Source organism: Trichinella spiralis (genome assembly GCF_000181795.1).
Source record: "Trichinella spiralis strain ISS 195 chromosome Unknown Scfld9, whole genome shotgun sequence".
Lineage (NCBI taxonomy): Eukaryota > Metazoa > Nematoda > Enoplea > Trichinellida > Trichinellidae > Trichinella > Trichinella spiralis.
Genome location: NW_003526948.1, coordinates 5,395,013 through 5,416,240, shown reverse-complemented (window position 1 = coordinate 5,416,240; position 21,228 = coordinate 5,395,013). Strand labels below are relative to the sequence as shown.

General features: G+C 37.8%; 6 protein-coding genes across 6 annotated transcripts; 5 read left to right on the top strand and 1 right to left on the bottom strand.

Moving 5' to 3' along the window:
* Tsp_11215 (hypothetical protein) lies at window positions 1–3,693 on the top strand. Its single transcript, XM_003372135.1, has 7 exons — window positions 1–70; window positions 106–431; window positions 734–875; window positions 2,596–2,726; window positions 2,851–2,984; window positions 3,069–3,186; window positions 3,610–3,693. Exons 1-7 carry the CDS (start codon window positions 1–3, stop codon window positions 3,691–3,693), a joined length of 1,005 nt encoding a protein of 334 aa, XP_003372183.1.
* Window positions 3,694–4,790: 1,097 nt separating this feature from the next.
* Window positions 4,791–5,273, top strand: Tsp_11216 (hypothetical protein). The gene has a single exon (XM_003372134.1). It carries the CDS (start codon window positions 4,791–4,793, stop codon window positions 5,271–5,273), a length of 483 nt encoding a protein of 160 aa, XP_003372182.1.
* Window positions 5,274–5,975: 702 nt separating this feature from the next.
* On the top strand, window positions 5,976–11,191 carry Tsp_11217 (nine Cysteines Domain of family 3 GPCR). Its single transcript, XM_003372133.1, is given in 14 exon segments — window positions 5,976–6,046; window positions 6,079–6,263; window positions 6,440–6,597; window positions 6,755–6,876; window positions 6,990–7,219; window positions 7,343–7,595; window positions 7,656–7,999; window positions 8,180–8,355; window positions 8,400–8,955; window positions 8,970–9,309; window positions 9,329–9,433; window positions 9,542–9,739; window positions 9,907–10,310; window positions 10,410–11,191. The coding sequence occupies 14 exon segments, from the start codon at window positions 5,976–5,978 to the stop codon at window positions 11,189–11,191; spliced, it is 3,924 nt and encodes a 1,307-aa protein (XP_003372181.1).
* A 1,417-nt stretch (window positions 11,192–12,608) lies between these two features.
* Tsp_11218 (putative FAD dependent oxidoreductase) lies at window positions 12,609–15,794 on the bottom strand. The gene is made up of 10 exons (XM_003372132.1): window positions 15,756–15,794; window positions 15,135–15,242; window positions 14,820–14,988; window positions 14,197–14,321; window positions 14,026–14,123; window positions 13,797–13,960; window positions 13,547–13,708; window positions 13,272–13,416; window positions 13,055–13,224; window positions 12,609–12,871 (listed from the first exon to the last, which is right to left on the bottom strand). The coding sequence occupies exons 1-10, from the start codon at window positions 15,792–15,794 to the stop codon at window positions 12,609–12,611; spliced, it is 1,443 nt and encodes a 480-aa protein (XP_003372180.1).
* A 155-nt stretch (window positions 15,795–15,949) lies between these two features.
* Tsp_11219 (putative small GTP-binding protein domain protein) lies at window positions 15,950–18,426 on the top strand. The gene is made up of 8 exons (XM_003372131.1): window positions 15,950–15,962; window positions 16,000–16,041; window positions 16,291–16,403; window positions 16,571–16,650; window positions 16,716–16,902; window positions 16,977–17,017; window positions 17,749–17,895; window positions 18,240–18,426. Exons 1-8 carry the CDS (start codon window positions 15,950–15,952, stop codon window positions 18,424–18,426), a joined length of 810 nt encoding a protein of 269 aa, XP_003372179.1.
* A 1,116-nt stretch (window positions 18,427–19,542) lies between these two features.
* On the top strand, window positions 19,543–20,209 carry Tsp_11220 (conserved hypothetical protein). The gene is made up of 2 exons (XM_003372130.1): window positions 19,543–19,685; window positions 19,768–20,209. The coding sequence occupies exons 1-2, from the start codon at window positions 19,543–19,545 to the stop codon at window positions 20,207–20,209; spliced, it is 585 nt and encodes a 194-aa protein (XP_003372178.1).
* The last annotated feature ends 1,019 nt before the right edge of the window (window positions 20,210–21,228 follow it).

Here is a 21,228-nt window from a genome sequence, read left to right as displayed (position 1 = left end):
ATGCTTTCGAATGGTGCTTGGATTGTTTCTGGTAACGGTAACGTGCGTGGTGCCGTTTACGTCCTCGTTGGTAAGCGCCACTTCGGCCAACACGTACGATTTCAGCGTCTTTCGCCTGCCGCAGTTTGAACTGCACGGCACTGAATATGGTAATTGTTCCCATTCCAAGTTGTTCAATTCAAATCACTGCCATTCATGAATATGCTAATATGGGCAATTTGTTTTCTCATACTCAACCAGGAACGCAAGATTGGCGGTTGTATTATGAAGCAGTTTCGGTAAATTCGCTCGAAAGAATCCGGAAGTGTTTGGTCGTCTGGTGGATGGATGTCGTTGTGGACGAGTTGCATTCACTTCTCAGTTCCAATCTGGGCGGCATTATTTTCGTCCTACCGGCTAATTTTTCCACAATGCTCGCCGAAGAGAAGAACGTGAGCGTTGCTTGTTTTTTCCTATAAACCTTGTTGAACTCACTTGCTCCATTCTGTTCGTTTTTGTTGATGCTTTTATGCAAATTCAAGAACGTGTTTCAACGTTTCAATTCCAAATTTGAGTGCACATTTTGTTTTTTTCTCGTTTTTGTTGATTTCAGTATCGGAATTCGATGGAAAGTTTAAGTTTGGATGAGATTTTTTTTTGTGTTTCAATTTAGAAAATGTATTTTAAAAAAGTTTTTTTTCTTTTAACGTTTTGATAAAGTAAACTGAGAATAAATTGTTATTTAAATGTTTAGAGATTTCTTCGATTTGAAAAAGCACTTTTAACACTGCCAACGAAAGTTGCTTTGTTCATCGCATTCGATTGCCCTGAAATTCAAGAAGTTATGAGGTTAGCGGAAGAACGGGCAAGAGTATCGAAAAGGAACCTATTTCACAGTAAGTTAGTTTTCTGAGTATTTTTTCTCAAAAACAAACAAACAAGCTTATTTTCTTTTAATTTATTCTTATTTAATTATTTGCTTGGCTTTGGTATTGATTCGTTGTAATCATGTGAGGATATTTCTGTTCGGTTGTGTTGTTGCATTTGCATTGATGATAATAAGCTGTGCCCGAATTTGAAATTATTTGTAAATTTGTTTTACAACAAATAATTCTGTTCTTTGTCTGTTCAAGAATTTATTTCCTTGTGTATTGGAGAAAATTATCGTCTTTATACTGGCAATCAAAACGACGCTATGTCCAACAGTCGTGTTCTGCAGAATATTATTGTAAGAATTTGTGCATATTGTCGTGCATGGAAATAAAAAATGTATTTTTTATTGTTGTTGGCTAATTTTTTTTTACAAATTTAAGGGAAGACTTTCGGCATTTGATCAACGAGAACATGTGACAACAATTGCCATAGTTGCACACTACGATTCATTTGGTTTGACTGCCGTATGTTAATTTATTTTTTTTTAATTTTTCATTCTTTCTCACTCCATTGTTTCCAATAATCAGTGCTCAGAACAAGTACGTTTTAGTTAAGTTGAGAAGACAAAGTATGAAATCAACCTTATTTTCTTTTTTTTGTGAGTGGTGAATTTTGTATTATTTCAGTGGCATTTCATTTTTTTTATTTATTTATTCACGTATCGATTTAAATTGCTTAGTGCGAGATGAAATTGCGATTTGTCAAATATTGCAATGTAAAATTGGATTGACCAATCCGCAGAATTTGTTTAAATTATTTATAATTGTAATAATAATACTAAAGTAACAATGTTGACAAGGATGCACTTGCTCGGCCCTGCATGCATTTGTGTTAAATAGCAGCTTAACTTGTAGATAATAGGTTTACTGGGCAGCACCGTGTGACAAGCTTAAAATTGTCTGTCTGTATATATCTTTTTGCCTCACTCTGTGCACTTATGCTTAGGCAACATTGTTCAATTGAATTTTATTGAACAAGAAAAAATTTAGCTAGTGAAAAAAAATTCACTTTTCAGATTAATGGCTGCTTTTTGCAGTTCATTTGCGAATGAATCCGTCTTCTTCTACTTCATATATTGGTATTAAATATTGCAACTGTGCAAATTTAACAAGCAAATTTTCATTGTGGTGGGGATTTCGTGGGAGACAGAAAAATTATACTTTAAATTATTTATCTTTTTTAAAAATCTATTTCAAATAAAACTTTAAAATTAAGTATAATTTTTAAAATATGAGAAGACCAAAAGAGAGAAGTAAAAAAGAAAAAACAATTTGAATGTTGTTTTCAATTTGCATGTGCACAGACTGATATATATGTTAGGAGAAATGAAAAAAGTGATTAACTTATTTCCATTTCAGAAAAAATCATTCGGTTATAATTCGAACGGCAGTGGTATGGTGGTATTGTTGGAATTGTTGCGTTTGTTTTCGAGACTTTACAAAACTTCCACCACACGAGCGAAGTGAATTGCTTGTTATTATTAAATTTTTTTTTTGCAAAATGCTCATTTCAATTTTTGTAGATTCAATTTGTTATTTCTACTCGCCGCCGGTGGCAAGGCGAACTATTTGGGCACTAAGCAGTGGATTGACGATTTGATTGAGAGGAGAGGTTGAATTAATTAATCGATTAATTGTTGTTCATTTTCTATTCTTTTTGTTTTGCTAATTTGCATACTTGCAGACAGGCATACTGCTGCACCGTTGATTGATTTTGCCATTTGTTTGGACGGTTTGATCAGCGAAGATTCCAAACTGTACATGCACGTGTCGAAAGTGCCGAGGCAGAATTCTTCGATGCATCGATTTTACCAGGTGAAAAAAATCAATGGAATACGATGAAACAAACAAACAAACAAACAAATAAATAAATAAGTAAACTTTCAAGATGCTCGAACAGTCTGGTAAAAATTACAACGTCAGCACGGCCATTGTGCAGAAGAAGATCAACCTGGGCGATGAGCTGTTGCTTTGGGAACACGAACGGTTCAGCTTGCGTCGCATTTACGCGCACACGTTGTCCGGCATTCAGTCGCCATTTGATCCAATGCGACGTTCGATTCTAGATCTGGAGTAAGTATGCATTGGATTTTTGTTTATTTGTTTATTCATCTCTTCTTTGTTTTGGATTATGCTGTTTTTTGTCATTTTTTTAAGTTCAGAGGGTCGTTTTGAAAAATTTATACCGATCGCGATGACAGTGGTCGAGGGCTTGTTTCGATATTTGTACGGTATGAAGAACGACTCTGTGGAACATTTCCTCGACGCAGAGGCGGTAATTGTGGCATGCATATGTAGACTGACTGGTGTTGTTGTTGTTGTTGGAATGATAATTTCTAGATGCGCGATCATTGGAAAATGTGGTTGGATTATTTGAAAACAATACCACGAAGCACACAATTGTTCCCCAACTTCACTCAAACTCAACTAGGTCGCGATATTGTACGCTTTTTTGAACATTTTGCTTTGGAAACATCGATCGGTGTTGTCACTTCAGATTTCAAGTTTGTCCTAATAATTAATAATAATAACTGCGCATATGTATAATTTCAATTATTTATTTATCCAGGCTTCCAGATTTCATATTTTACGATGGTTTTGAAGACGTTGTTCATGCACATCTGTATGGAAATTGGAACCCAATTATTTTCTTCTCCCTCTATATTTCATTGAATTAATAATATGTTTTATTTTTCAGAACGAAATCCGCGTTTTTCGATCTTCTTTCTTCAATTTTCATTGTCGGCTATTTGTGGATGCTGCACTTGTTAGCTTTGGTTAGTCGAATTTTTACACTAACTAAAATATACTAATCAACGATATTGTTTGTTTGTTTTTTTCTGATAGAATGTGCAACGCCTGTATTTGGCAGTTGGACGTCACGTGGGCTCATTGAAAGCCAAGCACCAATAGAATTGTTGAAACAAAAGCAAGAATATAGGCAGTTATTTTTTTCCTTCTTTTTTTATTCATTCTTATTGTTCTTATTGTTATGATTATTTGTTTATTGCTATTATTATTACTATTATTATTGAGCATATATGAATATTTCATACCGATATTTTTGATAACAGTTTAATTTTTTCTTCGATTTTTTGCTCAGGTTGAATGAAAGTGGGTATTTTGTAGAATTTAACATTACTTATTATTATTGTCTAATGAAGATCTTTTTTTTTCTATAAAAGCCGAATTTGAAGAAGAAAAGCATTTCAATTGAACATTGAATTGTTTTATAAATTGTGTAGTTTGGCGTTTTTGAGAGCTCGCTTGTAGAAGAAGAAGAAGCGGATGATAATGAGCGGTGTTGAGTGTGCGTGGAGGAGAGAGAATGACCAGCAGCTGGCTGGTCGGTTGGGCGAGAAGAGAGAGAAGTATTTTTGACTAGAAGTGAGGATTAAACTGTCAAGTGGAATCTTGGTGAAGTTTTGCTGGAACTCTGCTACTTTTTCCGGGTAAGTCGATGTTGGAAAATGCGATTACTGGGCCAGCTGCTAACGAGCCAATTGAATCGGTAACGCAATCAGAGAGAAGTGGTCGAACGCCGGTGCTGGATCGAATATTGATGGAACACAAAGTCGGCTAATCGTCTGTGCACCGGAAGTGGTGCCGAGAAAGAGGAGAGACGTAGAAATAGAGAGAAAGAGAGGCACACACACACATAGAGAGAGAGAGAGAGAGAGAGAGATAGGGACAAATTGAAGAAGGCTGACAACGTGCACAATTATACATACTTGCACACATATACGCACGCTAGAGCGGTATACTTAGTTGTGAATATCATGCGAGAGTCGACAGCTTGTCGACAGTGTACCAGCGGTGTGACTGGGCACGCTGTGGAGAAAGCAGTACTTTGGAGCTGTGCCCGGCTCGGCCGGTGAAATGAACGCTCGTGCATATGCTGATGGTCGTGGTCGGCGTCTGGCTGGCGGTTTCGCTGACCGCCGTGTTGGCTCCGAAGTCGGCCAGTCACACGCGCGTGGCGCGCATACCGGGCGACGTGGAAATCGGCGCCCTTTTCCCCATTCACCGGAAAATTGCCGGCACCGAACGTTGTGGCGAAATTTGGGAACAATACGGAATACAGAGAACCGAGATCGCGTTGAAGACCGTCGACGCAATCAACGACGACAACGCCCTGTTGGCCAATTTGAAATTGGGCATCAGCGTGCGCGACGACTGCTGGACCGAGCGCATCGCCATGGAGCAGACGATCATCATGGTCCGGGACGCGGTCGGCGGGCCCAACGCCCATTCCAAGCAACAACGCTGCTGTTGTTGTCCAGAAGACAAGCATTGTCAGGCGAACGACGGCGACGAGCCGACCAGCAACCTGGTCGCTGTGATCGGTCCGGGCAGCAGTGATGTTAGCATCGCGGTGCAAAATCTGCTCCAAGTATTCCACATACCCCAGGTCGGCTATTCGGCCACAACCAAAGCGCTCAGCGACAAGACCGAATTCAAATACTACATGCGCATGGTGCCTTCCGACTCTTGGCAAGCGAAAGCCATTGTCGACATTGTCAAATATTTCCACTGGTCCTACGTCGCAGTTGTCTACACTGACGGTACTTTACCATACACCCACCAATATATATATATATATATATATATATATATATATATATATATATATTGCCTGTGTGCGTGTGGATTTATTTATTTTGTTTAAAAATGGATATAGATGCAATTTGATTGTAATTTTTGCGGTGGGTTGCGAGACTTTTTCTTTCCTTATTCTTTGCAACACTTCCACAACACACCATTAATTAATATTCCTAGTCCCCCATGATTTTGTTGTACTTTGTTTTTTTTTGCAATTTTTCTTTTTCAGTAGTTTAAATATTAGCGGACGTTGATGACAATAGTGCAGTCCTGCATGATTATGCATGAAATTATAGCAAAAAAAGGAAGAAACAAAAAAAAATTTTTTTTTTGAAAAACTATTTCTCTAACCAACATTGAACTATTTGAAATGAAAAATTCCCTCGATTCAGTCATGCACTGCAAGGGTCAATTGAAATTTCGCGCATCATCGACGCGGGATGTGACTTTATTATTAGCTGCATGCTTGTTTGTGCTTTGCAAATGATCGAAGCTCGTCGTCGGCTTTGTGATTCTTCAACTTCCAAGCCGCAGTGAGTTGGTTAATTTGCATTTTACAAATCAGCGTCCTTTGTTGTTGTTGTTGTTGTTGTCGTCTCGCTTGGTCGGCTAAGCTAATGTCTGTTGCGAACGGTTCCATTTCATCACTGGCGGCATGCTGTTTGCAACTTACTCATCTGACCCAACTTGCAACTTTGCATGCTTTTCATTTTCGATCCAATCGATGCTTGTCGATCCAATCTAATGCAAGTTATTATTGTTATTGTTATTGTTGTTGGGTTTATTGCTTTGCATTTTTTCCCCTCTAAAATAATACTGTTATTTATTATTTTGTTGTTTTGAACATGTTAATTATATGAACAATTTGAAATTGAAAACCGGTGGAAATTATCAAGTCTCAGTTTTTTTTGTTCTTTGTATTCAAGGAAACTATGGTGAAAAGGGTTTTGAAGAATTGCAAAAAAATTTCGACAAAGAAGACAATCTCTGTATCGGTGTGGCGGAGAAAATTAAAAGCTTGGCACCTGCGGCAGACTACGACGCTCTGATACGTTTGCTTATGACTCATCGACCTCAGATTACCGTAAATCAGTGAATTATGAAATATATATTTTTTGGATTTACACTGAATGATTTTTTAATATTTTTTTTTCATCTGTCTGTTCTCTCGTCTTCCAAAAGCATCAACAACAATAATTAGTAATGTTAATCGTTTTTTTAGTTTTAAGTTTGCCGTTTAGGTTGCTATTTGCTTCTGCGAAGGAGATACAATCAAACGGATTTTCCAAGCTACTAAAAGGGTACGCGAATCTTTGCAGCCGGACGGAAACGACACTTATCAAGGTTTGCAATGGATAGGGAGGTAATGAAAAACATAAAAAAATAATATATATATATTTTTTCAACAATAATAAAATAATATACCACATTGAAGCAAATGCATTTTTTTTCTCGCATTTCCTTTTCTTTCTTCAGCGAAAGTTGGTCGGACAGGAAGGATGTGGTCGCCGGAGTGGAGGATGTTGCTGCCGGCGGATTTTCCTTTCGCATCTATTCTCCACGCATGACACAATTCGACAGCTACTATTTCAATTTGACACCGAAAAACAATTTTCGCAATCCTTGGTTCGTGGACTTTTGGGAAGAGAAATTCCACTGCAGTTACACTGAATCAACTCGAAATCTGTATCCGAAAATTTGTACCGGTAATGTTGTTGTCGACTTTTTTCTTTTCCCATTGCAGTTGTATTGAAATGACAAAACAACAAACAAAGCGTCCAAATGACAATGTTTTACTTATTTATCAATTGCTGTCTTTTCTGATGCAGGAAACGAAAATGTCAGTTACGGTTATAAGCCCGATCCAAAGTTGAGTCAAGTGACCAATGCAATTTACACCGTTGCCTACGCGTTGGATGCAATGTACAACGATTTGTGCAAAGGTTCCAAAGAGAAAGGCCTGTGCGATGCAATGACGCCCGTTGACGGAACTGTACTTTTCCAATACATGCTTAAGACGATGTTTCGAGATCCGTCTGGACAAGAGATTTATTTCGACGCCAACGGTGATCCTCCAGCTAGGTGAAAAAAGCTTTGTTCATTTGTTTGTTTCAACTTTGTGCAGTCAGTCAGTCGTTTCAGATATGATATATTGAATTACCAAGGAAAAGTTGCAAGCTATGTTACGGCCGGAGAATGGGATCATTCGTTTCACAGTGATAAATTCAATCATCAAAGTGGAATCTATTACAAGAGCAAATTGAGAATCGATCGGGATAAAATTCTTTGGCACAATCACATGTCCGGTTTGACGTACACGCCGACGGCGAGGTGCAGCTATGATTGCAAAGTTGGTGAAATCAAGAAAATTCAAACTTTGAAATGCTGCTGGATCTGCGTTCCTTGTTACGAAAACGAATACCTCTTGAACGAGTACGCTTGCAAGCGTTGTCCACTTGGCTATTGGCCGTTGGAGAATCGAACGGGTAAACAATACAAGCATGTCATGTGCATGATGACCACCGAGTGAATTGTATCGTTGGAATGAACAGAGAGGAGGGGGTTAAATTTGAAAAATTGGAGAAAGGGATTTGCGTTGAAATAAATTTTTTCCCTTTATTCGGCATAAACCAAAAAAAAAAATTTTTTCCTCTTTTCTTTTTCAGCTTGTTACAAACTTGAAGTCGAATACATGAGGTGGAGCGACGCGGAAGCGGTGGTCTGCGTTGTGTTCGCTTGTGTTGGGATTATTGCCACGTTGTTTACGATAATAATTTTCATTTTGCACAATTCCACGCCGGTCGTCAAAGCGACCACTCGTGAGCTGAGCTATATCATTCTGGTCGGCTTGTTGCTCTGCTACATGACCACGTTTTTCATCATCAGTCCGCCGAACATGGTCTCTTGCATTATTCGGCGTATCGTGCCGGGCACGGCGTTTTCCATGATCTACGGCGCGTTGTTCACCAAGACCAATCGCATTGCGCGCATTCTGGCCGCCAGCAAGAAGATCACTACCAAACGTCGCCGTTTTCTGAGCATCTCGGCCCAGGTGACCATCACCGGCTTGCTGGTGCTCGTCGAACTGATCACCATTGTTGTATTTTTGATTTTCGAACCGCCCAAAGCCGACTTCGACTATTCACTTCCGAAACGGGTGCTTTTGGTCTGTCGGACCAGTGGGTTGACATTTTTCGCGCCGTTCGGCTTCGACTTGTTCCTGGTCGGCATGTGCACCTTGTACGCGGTGAAGACGAGAAATTTGCCCGAAAATTTCAACGAAGCCAAATTCATCGGCTTCACCATGTATACCACTTGCGTGATATGGCTGGCGTTCATCGCCATCTATTTCGGCAGTGCCAAGAAGGACACCACCATGTGCATTTGTTTCAGCCTCAGCGCCACCGTGGCGTTGATATTGTTGTACTTTCCCAAAATGTACGTCATTCTGCTCAGGCCGGAAAAGAACGCCCGAAGCTATTTCAAAACCACAACCACGATTCGATGTCACTTCGGTTCCAACGCCAAGTCGAGCAGCAGCGATGGAGGCGGTGGCGGTGGCGGCGGTAGCAGCGGTAGTCGAATCAGCTCTGTGCAAGGATCTCAAAGAAAAAAGCGGTGGGCAGCTGTTCGTCATCGGACTCAAATTTTACACTCACCGGCGGGGTACTTTACCTCTTTACCTCTGTGACCACACGACCTGGTCGTGTGACCACTGCATGAATGTTTGCTCTTGCATTCGAAATGCCAAAGGCGGCAGACACTACTGTGTTTTTTTTCTTTCTTTTTCAAATCAGTTAGTAATTTCTTCTTAGCTCTTTTAAACTTGCACCTTGCACCACCGACACCACCACTTTGCTGTCTGTCTATTCGACAGCAGCTTCTGCCGCCTACCTACCGGCTAATTTTGGCACGGATGGGTTTTTGCACATGTGCACCAAATTTTATTTTTTGTTGCCAATGCCGACAATGATGAAGAGTTTATTTTTTGATGCTTTTTTTGTTTTTAATGCCGAACCAACTTTCAGGCGATACGTTGCTCGCAATGATTCTTACTCAAGCTACAGCGCTCAGTCGACTCCGGACCCAGCGGCCAGGGGACGTCGACACAGCGGTCGTTTTGCCGCCGGCGACGAGCTCACTTCCCGAGATGACCGAGAACAAGCGGACGAATCCGCTTGCAAGCCTGACGAATGCTCAAATGACGACTCACAACGTCTCCTCCGGTAAGATCCCTTTTACTTTCACTGATCAATTCAAATATTCTTTCACAAGAAAATCAATTATTAATATATTATATTTTGGTCACTTCACATGTGATGAAAAAGATCAAAAAATGAATCGAATATTACAGTTTTCTGTTGTATATATGTATGAAGTGAAATTTGTGCAGGGCTGTCGATGAGATGCCCAGCGTGAAAGAGGAAACTGACGACGATGGCGGCGGCGACGACGACGACGACGACGAACCAACGTCCAGTGAACATCCGGTAAGCAGCCGTAAATTTCTAGACAGAACTGGCAGTCTGTGGCGCCGATTCGACCCGTTCCAGCAGAATCCTCAGCTGAACCGGGGCTGGAGGTCGCTGCGCGTTCCTGCGGGCAGGAACGACGGCGAAGCGGCGCCAACGTTGCTTTTGAAAATCGCAGCCGAACGCTTGGACACGGTCCGTCATTTCATCGACGTTGATCCACTGGCGTCGGGTTCCACTGGCACAACTGCCGCTGTTGCTGAACGCCAGCCTCGTTCCAACGTATCCACAATTTCCGGACGTGCATCGTTCGCTCGTCGTAAAGGTTTTAATTTTATTTATCATTTTTAGATATTGTAAAAAAAATTAATCACTTTCGACTGAATTTTACTACCATTTACGCATGTACGCATCAATTGAACAGGTACTGGTCACGTGTGGTTCTCCTCATCTGTGGGTGAAACAGATGATGATGATGAAGAAGAAGATGGTGATGATGATCACGACAAAATGGATACTGATCGAAGAGGGACAGAAGAAAGGTTTTTGCACAGTCACAAGGATCGACTGGTTGTTTGTCGAAATTCTCAGCCGGAGAGTGGAGAAAAACAGACGGCGTTCAGCAACGGTGGATTTCCTGTGATCGAATTCGACGAAGTGGACATGCGACGAACGGTGGTGCTTGGGCGATCGACCAACAAGAACACCGCCGGCGAGGATCCACTCCCCCACAGGCGGCCCTGGGGACGCAAAGTGCGCAGCAACAGCGACACTATTGCCTGGCTGCTGCAGCGGCAAAGTCAGTTGTCGAATTTCACTTGGAATTTGACTCGCAGCGAAAGTGAACAACTGTTGGGCCCGGTGCGTGGGAACAACAGTTTGAAGACGCTTTTTACCAGAAAACCGTTCGCCAAACAGCAGACGAAAAGCATGCCTTGTCTCAGATTCGACGCGACGGTCGACACTGCTGGCACGGCGAAACAGCAGTACAGTTCGCCTGGATCGTCGTCGTTGGTCACTACCGCGTTGACTGGCTTCAGTCGAGCAGGTAGCATGTCCGGTTCTTTGTTGCTCAGTCCTATTGAAGAGCTGAGCAACAGCAGCAGCAGCAGCAGCAGCAGTGGTTCAGCAAAAAGTTCCAACGGTTCGTCTCCAACAAGTGTCACCGTCTCTGGCTATGATTTTTCAACAATTTCTCTTGTCTGATAATCAAGGTATTGTAATATTGTATCATATCTATGTATATATATACATTGTGTGTTCAATTTATATTCTATACACGCATACACGTAGACAACATGTATAGGTACATTGATTTATTTATTTATTTACTTTTATTTACTCTTCTACTCGGAAAGCTCTGCATTAGTTAAAGTTCACGTCTGACAGTACACCTCTAGCTTAGAATGGGAATAATTAAAGCACTACTACAATGTCAACATTATAAACCGCCTCCAGAACGATCCGGTGAAATTGGCTTCATTTCGTGACGTAAATAGCTAACGACAGGGTTGTGACCAACTAGACCTCCGATGATGCCATTGTAAATCTGCAACATCCATTATGATAGAGAATGAACAATTTTCGTGCAACTACTTTTATGGAAAAAGAAATTCATTGTTCAAATCTTACGTGCAAAAATTCGTCCATTTCAATTTCACCATTTTTATTCAAATCCACTTCATCGAGCAACTGATGCAAAACTTCCTCGTCAACTTGTTCACCAGACTCCTGAAATTGAATTGGAAAACCTTCATCGGATGCGGAACGGAAAAGACAATTTCCAAAGTCACCTCAAAATAACGACGCAAATCGTTGACAGATATTCCACCGTTGCAATCTTTGTCCACCATGACGAAACACTTCATCGCGGCACTTTTCTCCTCGTCTGTCAAATTCAACGGAGCCGCCTCCTGATAGGCTTTTTTCCGAGCCTGCTTGCCCATTTGTTGATTTATGAATTCCAACGCTTCGGTCTGCTGTTTCTGAATTGTGGACAATCAGCAACGGCGTGTGGCACGTCAACAGTGGTGAAAGTTACCATTTTCTCTTTGCAACTCCATTTCAGCTCTTTGGTCATCAGGTCGATGATTTTCGGCAACGCTTCTTCGGCCGCGTAGGTGTTCAAAAATGCCAAACGTGTACGGCGAGATATGAAATCCACGGCAGTGCAAGCGTATTCACGGACAGCGTAGAGGACCTGTTCGAACAGAGAAATCGACTTGTAGACTGCAACGATTTGTTTCAATTGTTAAGTGCAACTTCAACATGCTCACTTCGGCTTCGATGTACGGGAATTCTTGGTGCAAGCGACGTCCAACGACCGGATACCGTCGACCTGTCAGTCTGGCCAGTCGAGCCACATCGCAGGCTTTGTCTCCGTACGTGCTGGCCAAATGTTTGGCAACCTGTTTGGCAAATTATAAAATGTACGAATTGTCGACAATCGTCGTACGAGGTAAATAAAGTTGATTCCAATATTATTATTATACACCTACCTCCAAATCGAGACCGAAATCTTGCACCAGACGAATGTACATCAGATTGTCATATTCTTGACCTCCTTCGAGCATTATATTTGTCGTTACGCACTGTCGTTGCGGTTGGAGATTGTTCAGTTCGATCACTTTATCCACAGTCTCTTCGGCCATGCGACGATACGTTGTCCATTTTCCACATGAAATACAAACAAACACAAGTGTGAGAGTTCAGTGATGATTCGTAGTGCAGTAATTTTCCATTTATCCTTACCGGCTATGGTAACAAGTCCGGATGGACTGACTTCTATGATGTGATTTCTGGCCAAAGAGGCGGTGTCCTTTTTCGAAGGATCACGTACCAGCGGTCTCAGACCTGCCCAAGCACTCATCACATCTCCCCGACGAACTGAAACGTACCAAATGACAACACAACAGTCAGTCTCACATTTACACTACCAGTGTTGATGAGAGATATATTGTGTACACATATATGTAGAAGAAATTTAAATTTCATTTTCTTCCAAATCAGTCAATCAATCAGTGAAAAGTCATCACATCGCCTTACCACTTATGTCGGGTGTCAAATAACCTCGAATTTCTTTTAAAATAAAATCGACATCTGCTTCTGCTGGCGCTGGTTTATCAGTAATTGAACAAGGCGAATCTGTTGTACCGGCCAGGGTCATGTTCAACCAAGGCAAAAAGAAAATAACTCGGCCGTCGGATGTACTTGGATCCAAAAGTCCCGTGCTCGAAGGACTACAATTGTCATGTTTCATTTCAGTTTTTTTTTCTTTTCACTTTACCTGTAATAAGAAGGCAAAACTATATGAACACCCTGAGATGGTACGACCAATAAATCCGCTTTCGGATTGTCCATCAAACGAATCTGGTCACAGAATGCACCGGTTGCATTCACTACAGACTTTGCACGAATTTCCCACTGGTGCCCTTAAAATGTTGCTGTTAACGACAAAAAAGTTCCATCTTAATTCATACGCACTTCTCTTCTGGTGATTGTTATGTGGAAGTTAAATTTGAAAGAAAAAAAATACATATATACATATACGTATTATATTACCTGTCAAACAGTCTCGAACTTTCGCACCGCATACTTTCGTTACTCCATCAGGATCGGTTTTCTTCAGCAAATCTACAACCTCAACATGATTTGCACATTGTGCACCATATCGAATAGCGGTTAAAATCAACGCAATGTTCATTCTTGCATCGTTATGCTGGCCTAGAATGGTGGTGTTTTTTCAAAATTAAATATGATGTTTCATTTCGTATGCTTCTTATTGGTTTTGTAGAAATTTTCATAATCTGACCATCGTAATAGATGAGAGCTCCGTACAGAGAATCTTTCTTCAACAGTGGGAAAAGATCAAGAGCTTTCTGCTTGCTGATATAGTAAGAAGATTTCAGTCGACGTTTTCCAGCTACAAAATCGTACATCTTGATGCCCAAATAAAAGTAAGGAACTTGCCATAAGCTGAAACGAGAAAACATTACAAACGAAAAGAAGAGATTTCGTTGGAAATTTCGCTTGAAACTTACGAATAAATCGGAAGCATTATCGGCAAAACTGAAGACAAATGAGGTGCAACTTTGAGCAAATGGTAACGCTCAAACAATGCTTCTTTAACCATGCGATACTTAAAAAAAACAAGTGAACAACTTTTCACTAAAACAATTTTCAGTGAAAAAAAACTGTCACGAAAAGTCTACTTGTTCGATATCCAATTTTAAAATAGCACTCTGCAAGTAACGAACGCCACCATGAATCAACTTTGTGCTTCGGCTGCTCGTTCCTGAGCTGAAATCGTCCATCTCGACCAAAGCAGTTGACAATCCTAAAGGTATTTATTTCGAAATACAATATAAGCAACAAAATGCATTTCAATTTAAATACGTTTCGGTGAAATGGTAATCAGTAATTTCAAACTGAACTGGACAGAAAGAACATAAGTGAGTGTGAAATAGTACAAGATAATTGGAAACCAATTTTTCACTATTAAACAGTTGTTACATATGCTATTTGAAAAGTAAGTCCATCCCTGCGTTAAATACTAATGCAAAGTTCTTTCGATTAGTGCACATAAGAAGATATAACTAATAATATGATGACTTTGCAAATATATCAATCAAAATATACAACACAAATTAACTTGAAAATCAATAATGTTACAGTAAGTAAATAATTCTCACTAAAACTATTCTAGGCTAAATTTGTTCTGCCAATTTTTGCACGTCTTCCATGCTCAGTTTTCATGTTCAAATGTAAAATGAATAATCGAAACATAATCATCAAGAAAAACTTTTGGAATCCTTTCATGTTGAAGTACATTCACCTCTCGTCTGTGCATCAACAGCAATACCAGCACCAGTTGCACCGCCTCCAATTACTAGGACATCAAATTCACGGTTGGATTGCAAATGTTCAAATATCGATTTCCGACTTGGCAACTCTTTCAAACGCTTGTCTAAAGCCACATTCTTGTCTTCTACTTGAATCGACGCCTGAAACATAATTTCATCCATGCGAAATTTCACAAAATATTTCAATTATTAAAAGAAAAATCAAATTATTTCACTTTTCAACGTTAAGCCTACGAACACCCACTATGTTCGTAAATTCATTTATGGGAAAAATGCAAAAATCTTACTGCGCGCGTCTTCTCCGAAGCAAATGGATCGCTGTCACTCCAAATCCATCCCATCGCCGCTCCACCAACGGCAGCTGCCGGCAAAACATATTTCCAAGCGAGCATTATCTGAAAATATTATGTTATAAAACGGGCAGTAGAATTGATGCAATTTAATGAATTGTTTCTGAAGTCATAGCTTCATTATTTATTTATCATGTAAAAACGAATGTTCAGTTTTTCAAGCACGATACAATAATAATGTTGCTTATACTGCGCCAGAGTGATCAATCAATGAAAAGTTGGAAATGTTGATTTTGGAAAACCTGCGTGTGAAACTGCACTACCATGTATGCAAAATTTGCTTAAATAAAATTAAACAAACATACCTTTCTAAAATTCAACTGCAAAAGTAATCACTTTGAACAGATACTTCGGTTGTAAATAATAACAAATGAAAACTATCACAGTATGAAATCAACGAAGCAAGTATTATTAAAGTGTTTACTTCACGGAAGCTGAACTAGAATGTTTAAAGCAAAACAAGTTTGCATAGCTTTAAAGCAGTCCAGCGCTTGACAAATGGCGAGCAGTATTAAATTAATAAACAAATTAGCAAAAATATGGATTGCGCTATTTAACAATTTCCAATAATTTCAGGAAATCAGAGCACACGTCCATTGTAACTTTACTAATTTCACCGCTAATTATTTCTTCCAATAATTCATTGCATTTTATGCCGAAGCTATTTAAAAAGGAAACCACAATTATCTTATTTGCATATTATCACAAATATGTAATAACAGAAGAATGCTTCAGTACAAATTTTTTACAATATGTATTTTTTTGGTAATTTAAATTTCAAATTAATCACAACAATTATTAGTATCGTGCAAATATGTGTTACAAGCATTTTCAAAAGTTGCTGGTAAAATTATTTATGCTGTAAAAAACTTAATTCTACTTCTTTTAATTTTACAATAGATTTATAAATTCAATATTTACAAGTACTTTGTGTTTATTCAGTTAAATTTATAAAACTGCCCAATGAGCAATTTACAAAGTATGAACTTGAATATTCAGTTTTACAGTATTGACAACACTTTCTTGCTATAAACTTGGTTTACCTGCACTAGGCGAGTAATGGAGAATTATGATTATTTGATCAAATTGCTAGCGCTGGGAGATTCCGCTGTTGGGAAGACTTCATTTTTGAATCAGTACACAAATCATATCTTTCAAACTAACTTTGTCTCTACAGTTGGCATTGACTTTTTTGAAAAGCGAGTGGTACGCATTCGAGCTTCTTCTGCTTAAAAATTTTTCCTAAAATATCCGAGGTAGTGTCATGAAGAGAGTTATTCAGCCACTGTACATTAGAAATTCTAACATCTGAGTTTGGAATTCATTTTTATCGCGCTATATATTTGCCTTCGATTTTGTAATTCGTATTTCAGGTGTACAAATCACCGCACCATGAATTCGGTCGTGGTCAGCGGTTGCTTCTTCAACTTTGGGACACCGCTGGTCAAGAAAGGTTTTTCACTTTTGTCCTTTGTCGCATAATTTCACTATTTCATGGGCTACTGTTTCATATATTAGATTTCGAAGTTTGACAACAGCATTTTACCGTGATGCTATGGGATTTCTGCTGTTTTATGATGTAACCAACGAAGCGTCATTTCTGAACGTCCGAGATTGGCTTGCTCAACTGTCTGTGCATTCATACTGCGAAAATCCAGATTTTGTACTTTGTGCGAACAAAGTTGATTTGGAAGATATTCGCACAGTTTGTTTATGTTACAATATGTTTTTTTTTCGAAATAAACTATTTCATTGTTCTTTTTTCCTTTTTTGTTACAGATATCTACATCCGACGGCAAACAGTTGGCTGATGAACTTGGGTAAATATTTTCTGCTTAAAAAGTTTCCACTTCGTGCATTTGATTTTACACTAGGAAAAAAAAAGAATTTATTCTACTGTTTACATAAATCGACGGTTTGACATTGCAATGCATATTTGCTTTTTCAGAAAATTCTAACAGTATAGTTTTAAAATTGATTTCTCGTTTGCTGAATAAATTATTCTCTGGGCAATATTTTTAGTTGAATTACTTTTATTAAGCGTTTAGCGTTACTTTGATTATACTGCTCGAGCGGACAAATGATTTCTATTTTCACTTGTTTTGCTCGCGCATTCAATGGTAACTTAACTTTATTTATTTGTCTTTTGTCGAAGTGTTGATAGCTCCATTGTGAATCCTCTACCGTCTGCTTTTGGTTTTATTGATTTCACCAAATTCGTTACGTACTGTTTATTATACGAGATTGGTTTTTTTTCTTCATTTACATTTAAAAAATCCATGTTCTTATGTTCATAAATTTGCCCGTTTTCAAAATAATTGAATTAAATTGACATAGTGCACTGTATTATTAATTTTATTTTTGTTTTTATTAATCGACTACTGAAAAAATAATAAATTTGATCAATCAAATGAATTATATACTTGCACGATTTATATTTCGTTTATTTATTTATTTGTTTGTTTGTTTATTCAATTACAATAGATTGCACTGTCTATAGCGCTGGTAATAGACTGTTTCAAAGTATACAAATGTTAAGACTGTTTATTAGAGCAGATGGAAATTGTGGATATTTAACTAACATGAACGTCAGTTGGCATTTGGGTAAACGGTGCACGCATGTAGATTTCAGTAAACGTAGATTAAACTTTCATTTATCCCCGACGCTTTGTACAATTGAATCAATATATCGACCGGCGTCAATTAAAGAAAGATTGGTCAGTCGATATTTTTCTCATTGTCACTTTTGTGCTGCTGAAGTATGCTTTTTTTTATTTCTTTTATTAAATTGTATTACTTTTCATTTGCTCAACTTCTCACTGCGTTAGGCAAATGTTTTCAACTTTTCCAAGTTGAAATTCGATCTTCCATCTGCTCTCATATTACAATAGTTGGCGATAGTATTGTTGTTTAAGAATTTTTTTTAAATACTTTTCGCTAAGTATACCACAGGTTGAAAAATCATAGTAGTGCTATTATTGTTTTGAATAGTAATAATGCGGAAATATTGTTATTATTAATTTTTTTCTACTAATTATGAAGGGCACCGTATGTGGAAACAAGTGCGGCAACTGGTCTGAATGTTGAAATTGCTGTAAATACGTTGTTGGATTTGTTGATGGATCGAATTCAGCATTCGACTGAACTGCAACTTGCCAATGGTGTGGTTCAAGGTATTCGTTTTGGAGAAAATGCCTCAAAGACGCCCGGCCAACGTTGTTTCTGTTGAACGGTTAGATGTGAAAATTGTTACTTTTACTTTTTCATCCTTTTTTCTAGCTTTATTGTTTGTTTGAAAAATTTGTCTGCCGTCTTTTTGTTTATTTCTTTTTTCAGCTTTACAATTCTTTTATAAATTGTTATTCAATGGAAAATTTCGATTACAATATAGACACTTTATTGTGGGTATTAATATGAGGTTGTTTTGCCCACTTCGCTGTTCGATAATTTATACAATTTCAACATATCGATCATCGTGATGTGCTGTTTATGATTATGCTTAATAAAATGGCTATTGTTGTGGAATATTTTGTTGTCTATTTTCATGACAGTGCAATAATATTTTATCATTTAACTCAACTTGAACAATATTTTGAGCTGTTTACGATAAAGTGAAATGTTTAAAAACAATTTATATTAGGAGAAAAATGCACTTTTTCTTCTTCTTCTTTTGAGCGGATTAACGCTGGCGTATTGCTGAGATCCGAACTATCTGAGTATATATGTATATATTTGTGTGTGCGTGTGTGAAAGAAAAGACGACCTGTATAATAATACGACGATAATGTGATCTGTATGATTTGAGTTTCATTTTTATAAAATGTTTTACCATAGGATGCATCTCTGTAAGAAAAGTAAAATAAACTAATTTTAAAATTTAATACAATAATGGAATATTATTTTTTAAAAATGATATGAATTAAAAAGATTATAAAAGGCAAACGTGAAAAAGCAAACATTAAATGTGAAAAGAATGGTGAAAATTTAGTAACCAGAAAAATATAGAATTATAAAAAATAGAAATAAAATATGAAAAAAAACCATCATGTAGCATTATTGGGCTTCAAATATTGGTCAGTTAAAATATTCACCGTTAATATTGAACTCATTATTATTGAACCATTGATTAGAAACAACTATCAATCAGCCTATTTTAATTTAATTTAAATTCTTTTTTTAAAACAAATTCATTAATTCTATTACAGAAATTTTATTTATTTATTCAAAGCAAAATTTGTTTTTATTACGATTTTGATTATTGTACTTGCTTGTCATTACTGTGTTACTTACTTACTGTACTGAGAGTCAATAAAATTATTTGGTGGCCATTTGAACGACTGTTGAAATGGCTAATGGGTCAGATCCCATTTTATCTTGCTCGCTGAACAATAACGAACTGATGCAATGCTTGAACCAGCTGCAGATCGCCGACAATTATTCGACTAATTCGACATTTAGAACTGAAGTGTTCCTGAACCGTCTGTTCATGTAAATTTGGTTTGTTTTTTTCACGTTTATCTCTGTTATTTTGTCTTGTTTGCGCATAATTTATTGGTTGTATATAATTTAGGCGAGGCGGTTTGCGTTCATATTTGAAGCAGAAGGTTGTTCGTTTCCAGCATCGCTACAGTCCTTATCACGTTCCGCTGAGGAACGAGCAATGCGAATTGCTCGAGGATTTGCATGGAAAACAGGTGTTCGATCGTATTAAGGCACATGTTGCCTCTGAATTCCAAAAAATACATATTCTGGGACCGAAGAAATATGATATGAGTTGGTGGCCTGCGACTCTTCGTCTATTAGAAGGAATTGAAATCGATTCAATATGCTTTTCGAAGCAGGTGAAAATTGCCATGGAAGAGTATCCACATGGTTTCTATTCTCCAACGAAGTGTTCTTCTGAAGCCCGAACAATCGAACCTCTTAATGCATTTGAGCTTGCAGCATATGTTGAAGAATACCTATATTTTCCGAAAAAGATGTGCGCTATGGCTAGAAATATGTACGTTTGATTTCAGCTTTGTGAGAACTGTTCAGCCTTCATTATTGCTGCCAGTGGACGAATGAACAAGTTTACTGTTTCAGTTGTAATATTTTGGAGGTAAACAGAAGTATTGATCAATGTTTTTGTTCCGTTGCAGTCAAATGTGACAATAAAGCTTGAAATTTTCATGAAATAACCATTGCTCATTCCTGAACACTAATGTTGATGATATTTATTTTTTGTTGGAGCAACTGAAGTTTATTTCATTTAATCGTGATAAAAGTTACAACAACGAAACTGCTGTTGAAAGCAGTTGCTGCAAACGAGAAGCAAAACACTTTATTTCGAAGCCATTGAGAATGGGTGAATTGTTTTTTGCTGTGTACATTGCATTTATCCAACATCAAACTTAACATGTCAACAAGAAATTACATTCACGGTCGATAAAAACTTTTATTGTGCGGCATGTCTGCTAAATTTGGCAATCACACTGAACGTAGAAAATCAGCCCCAACATTTCGTCTTCATTAGCGAGTATTAAAATGTTCATTAATTATATATGTATGTGTGATTACAACAATTTGACATTTATAACGTATTTAACAATTTATAATTTAGAAATTAATAAAATTATTGTATAAAAATCTGTTAATGAAGAAACTCCGTTTCAAAATGAAGTAACTCAATCTAATATTGATTTTTATCTATTCTTAATACTAAAAATTTAATTTTAAAAAAAAATAATTAAAACGGAATATTTAGTGAAAAACGCTGACTGTTTCCAAAATAGCAATTATTTTCTTGATATCTTATAACATTGCCTAAGGAAACAGTTGTATTATTTCTTAAAAATTATAATAAATCTCATTTTAATAAACTATAATTTCACAGAAACTGTCAATTTAATGTTTTATTTCACATTTTAGAAATTTCAACAATACTGTAAAAGAAATGTAATAATAAAGTTTGGCTTACTGTATTTTACTTGCGATGAGCAGCTTCAGTATAGTTCGTGGTTGGAATGGCATGTTGATAGCTGTCTTAAAC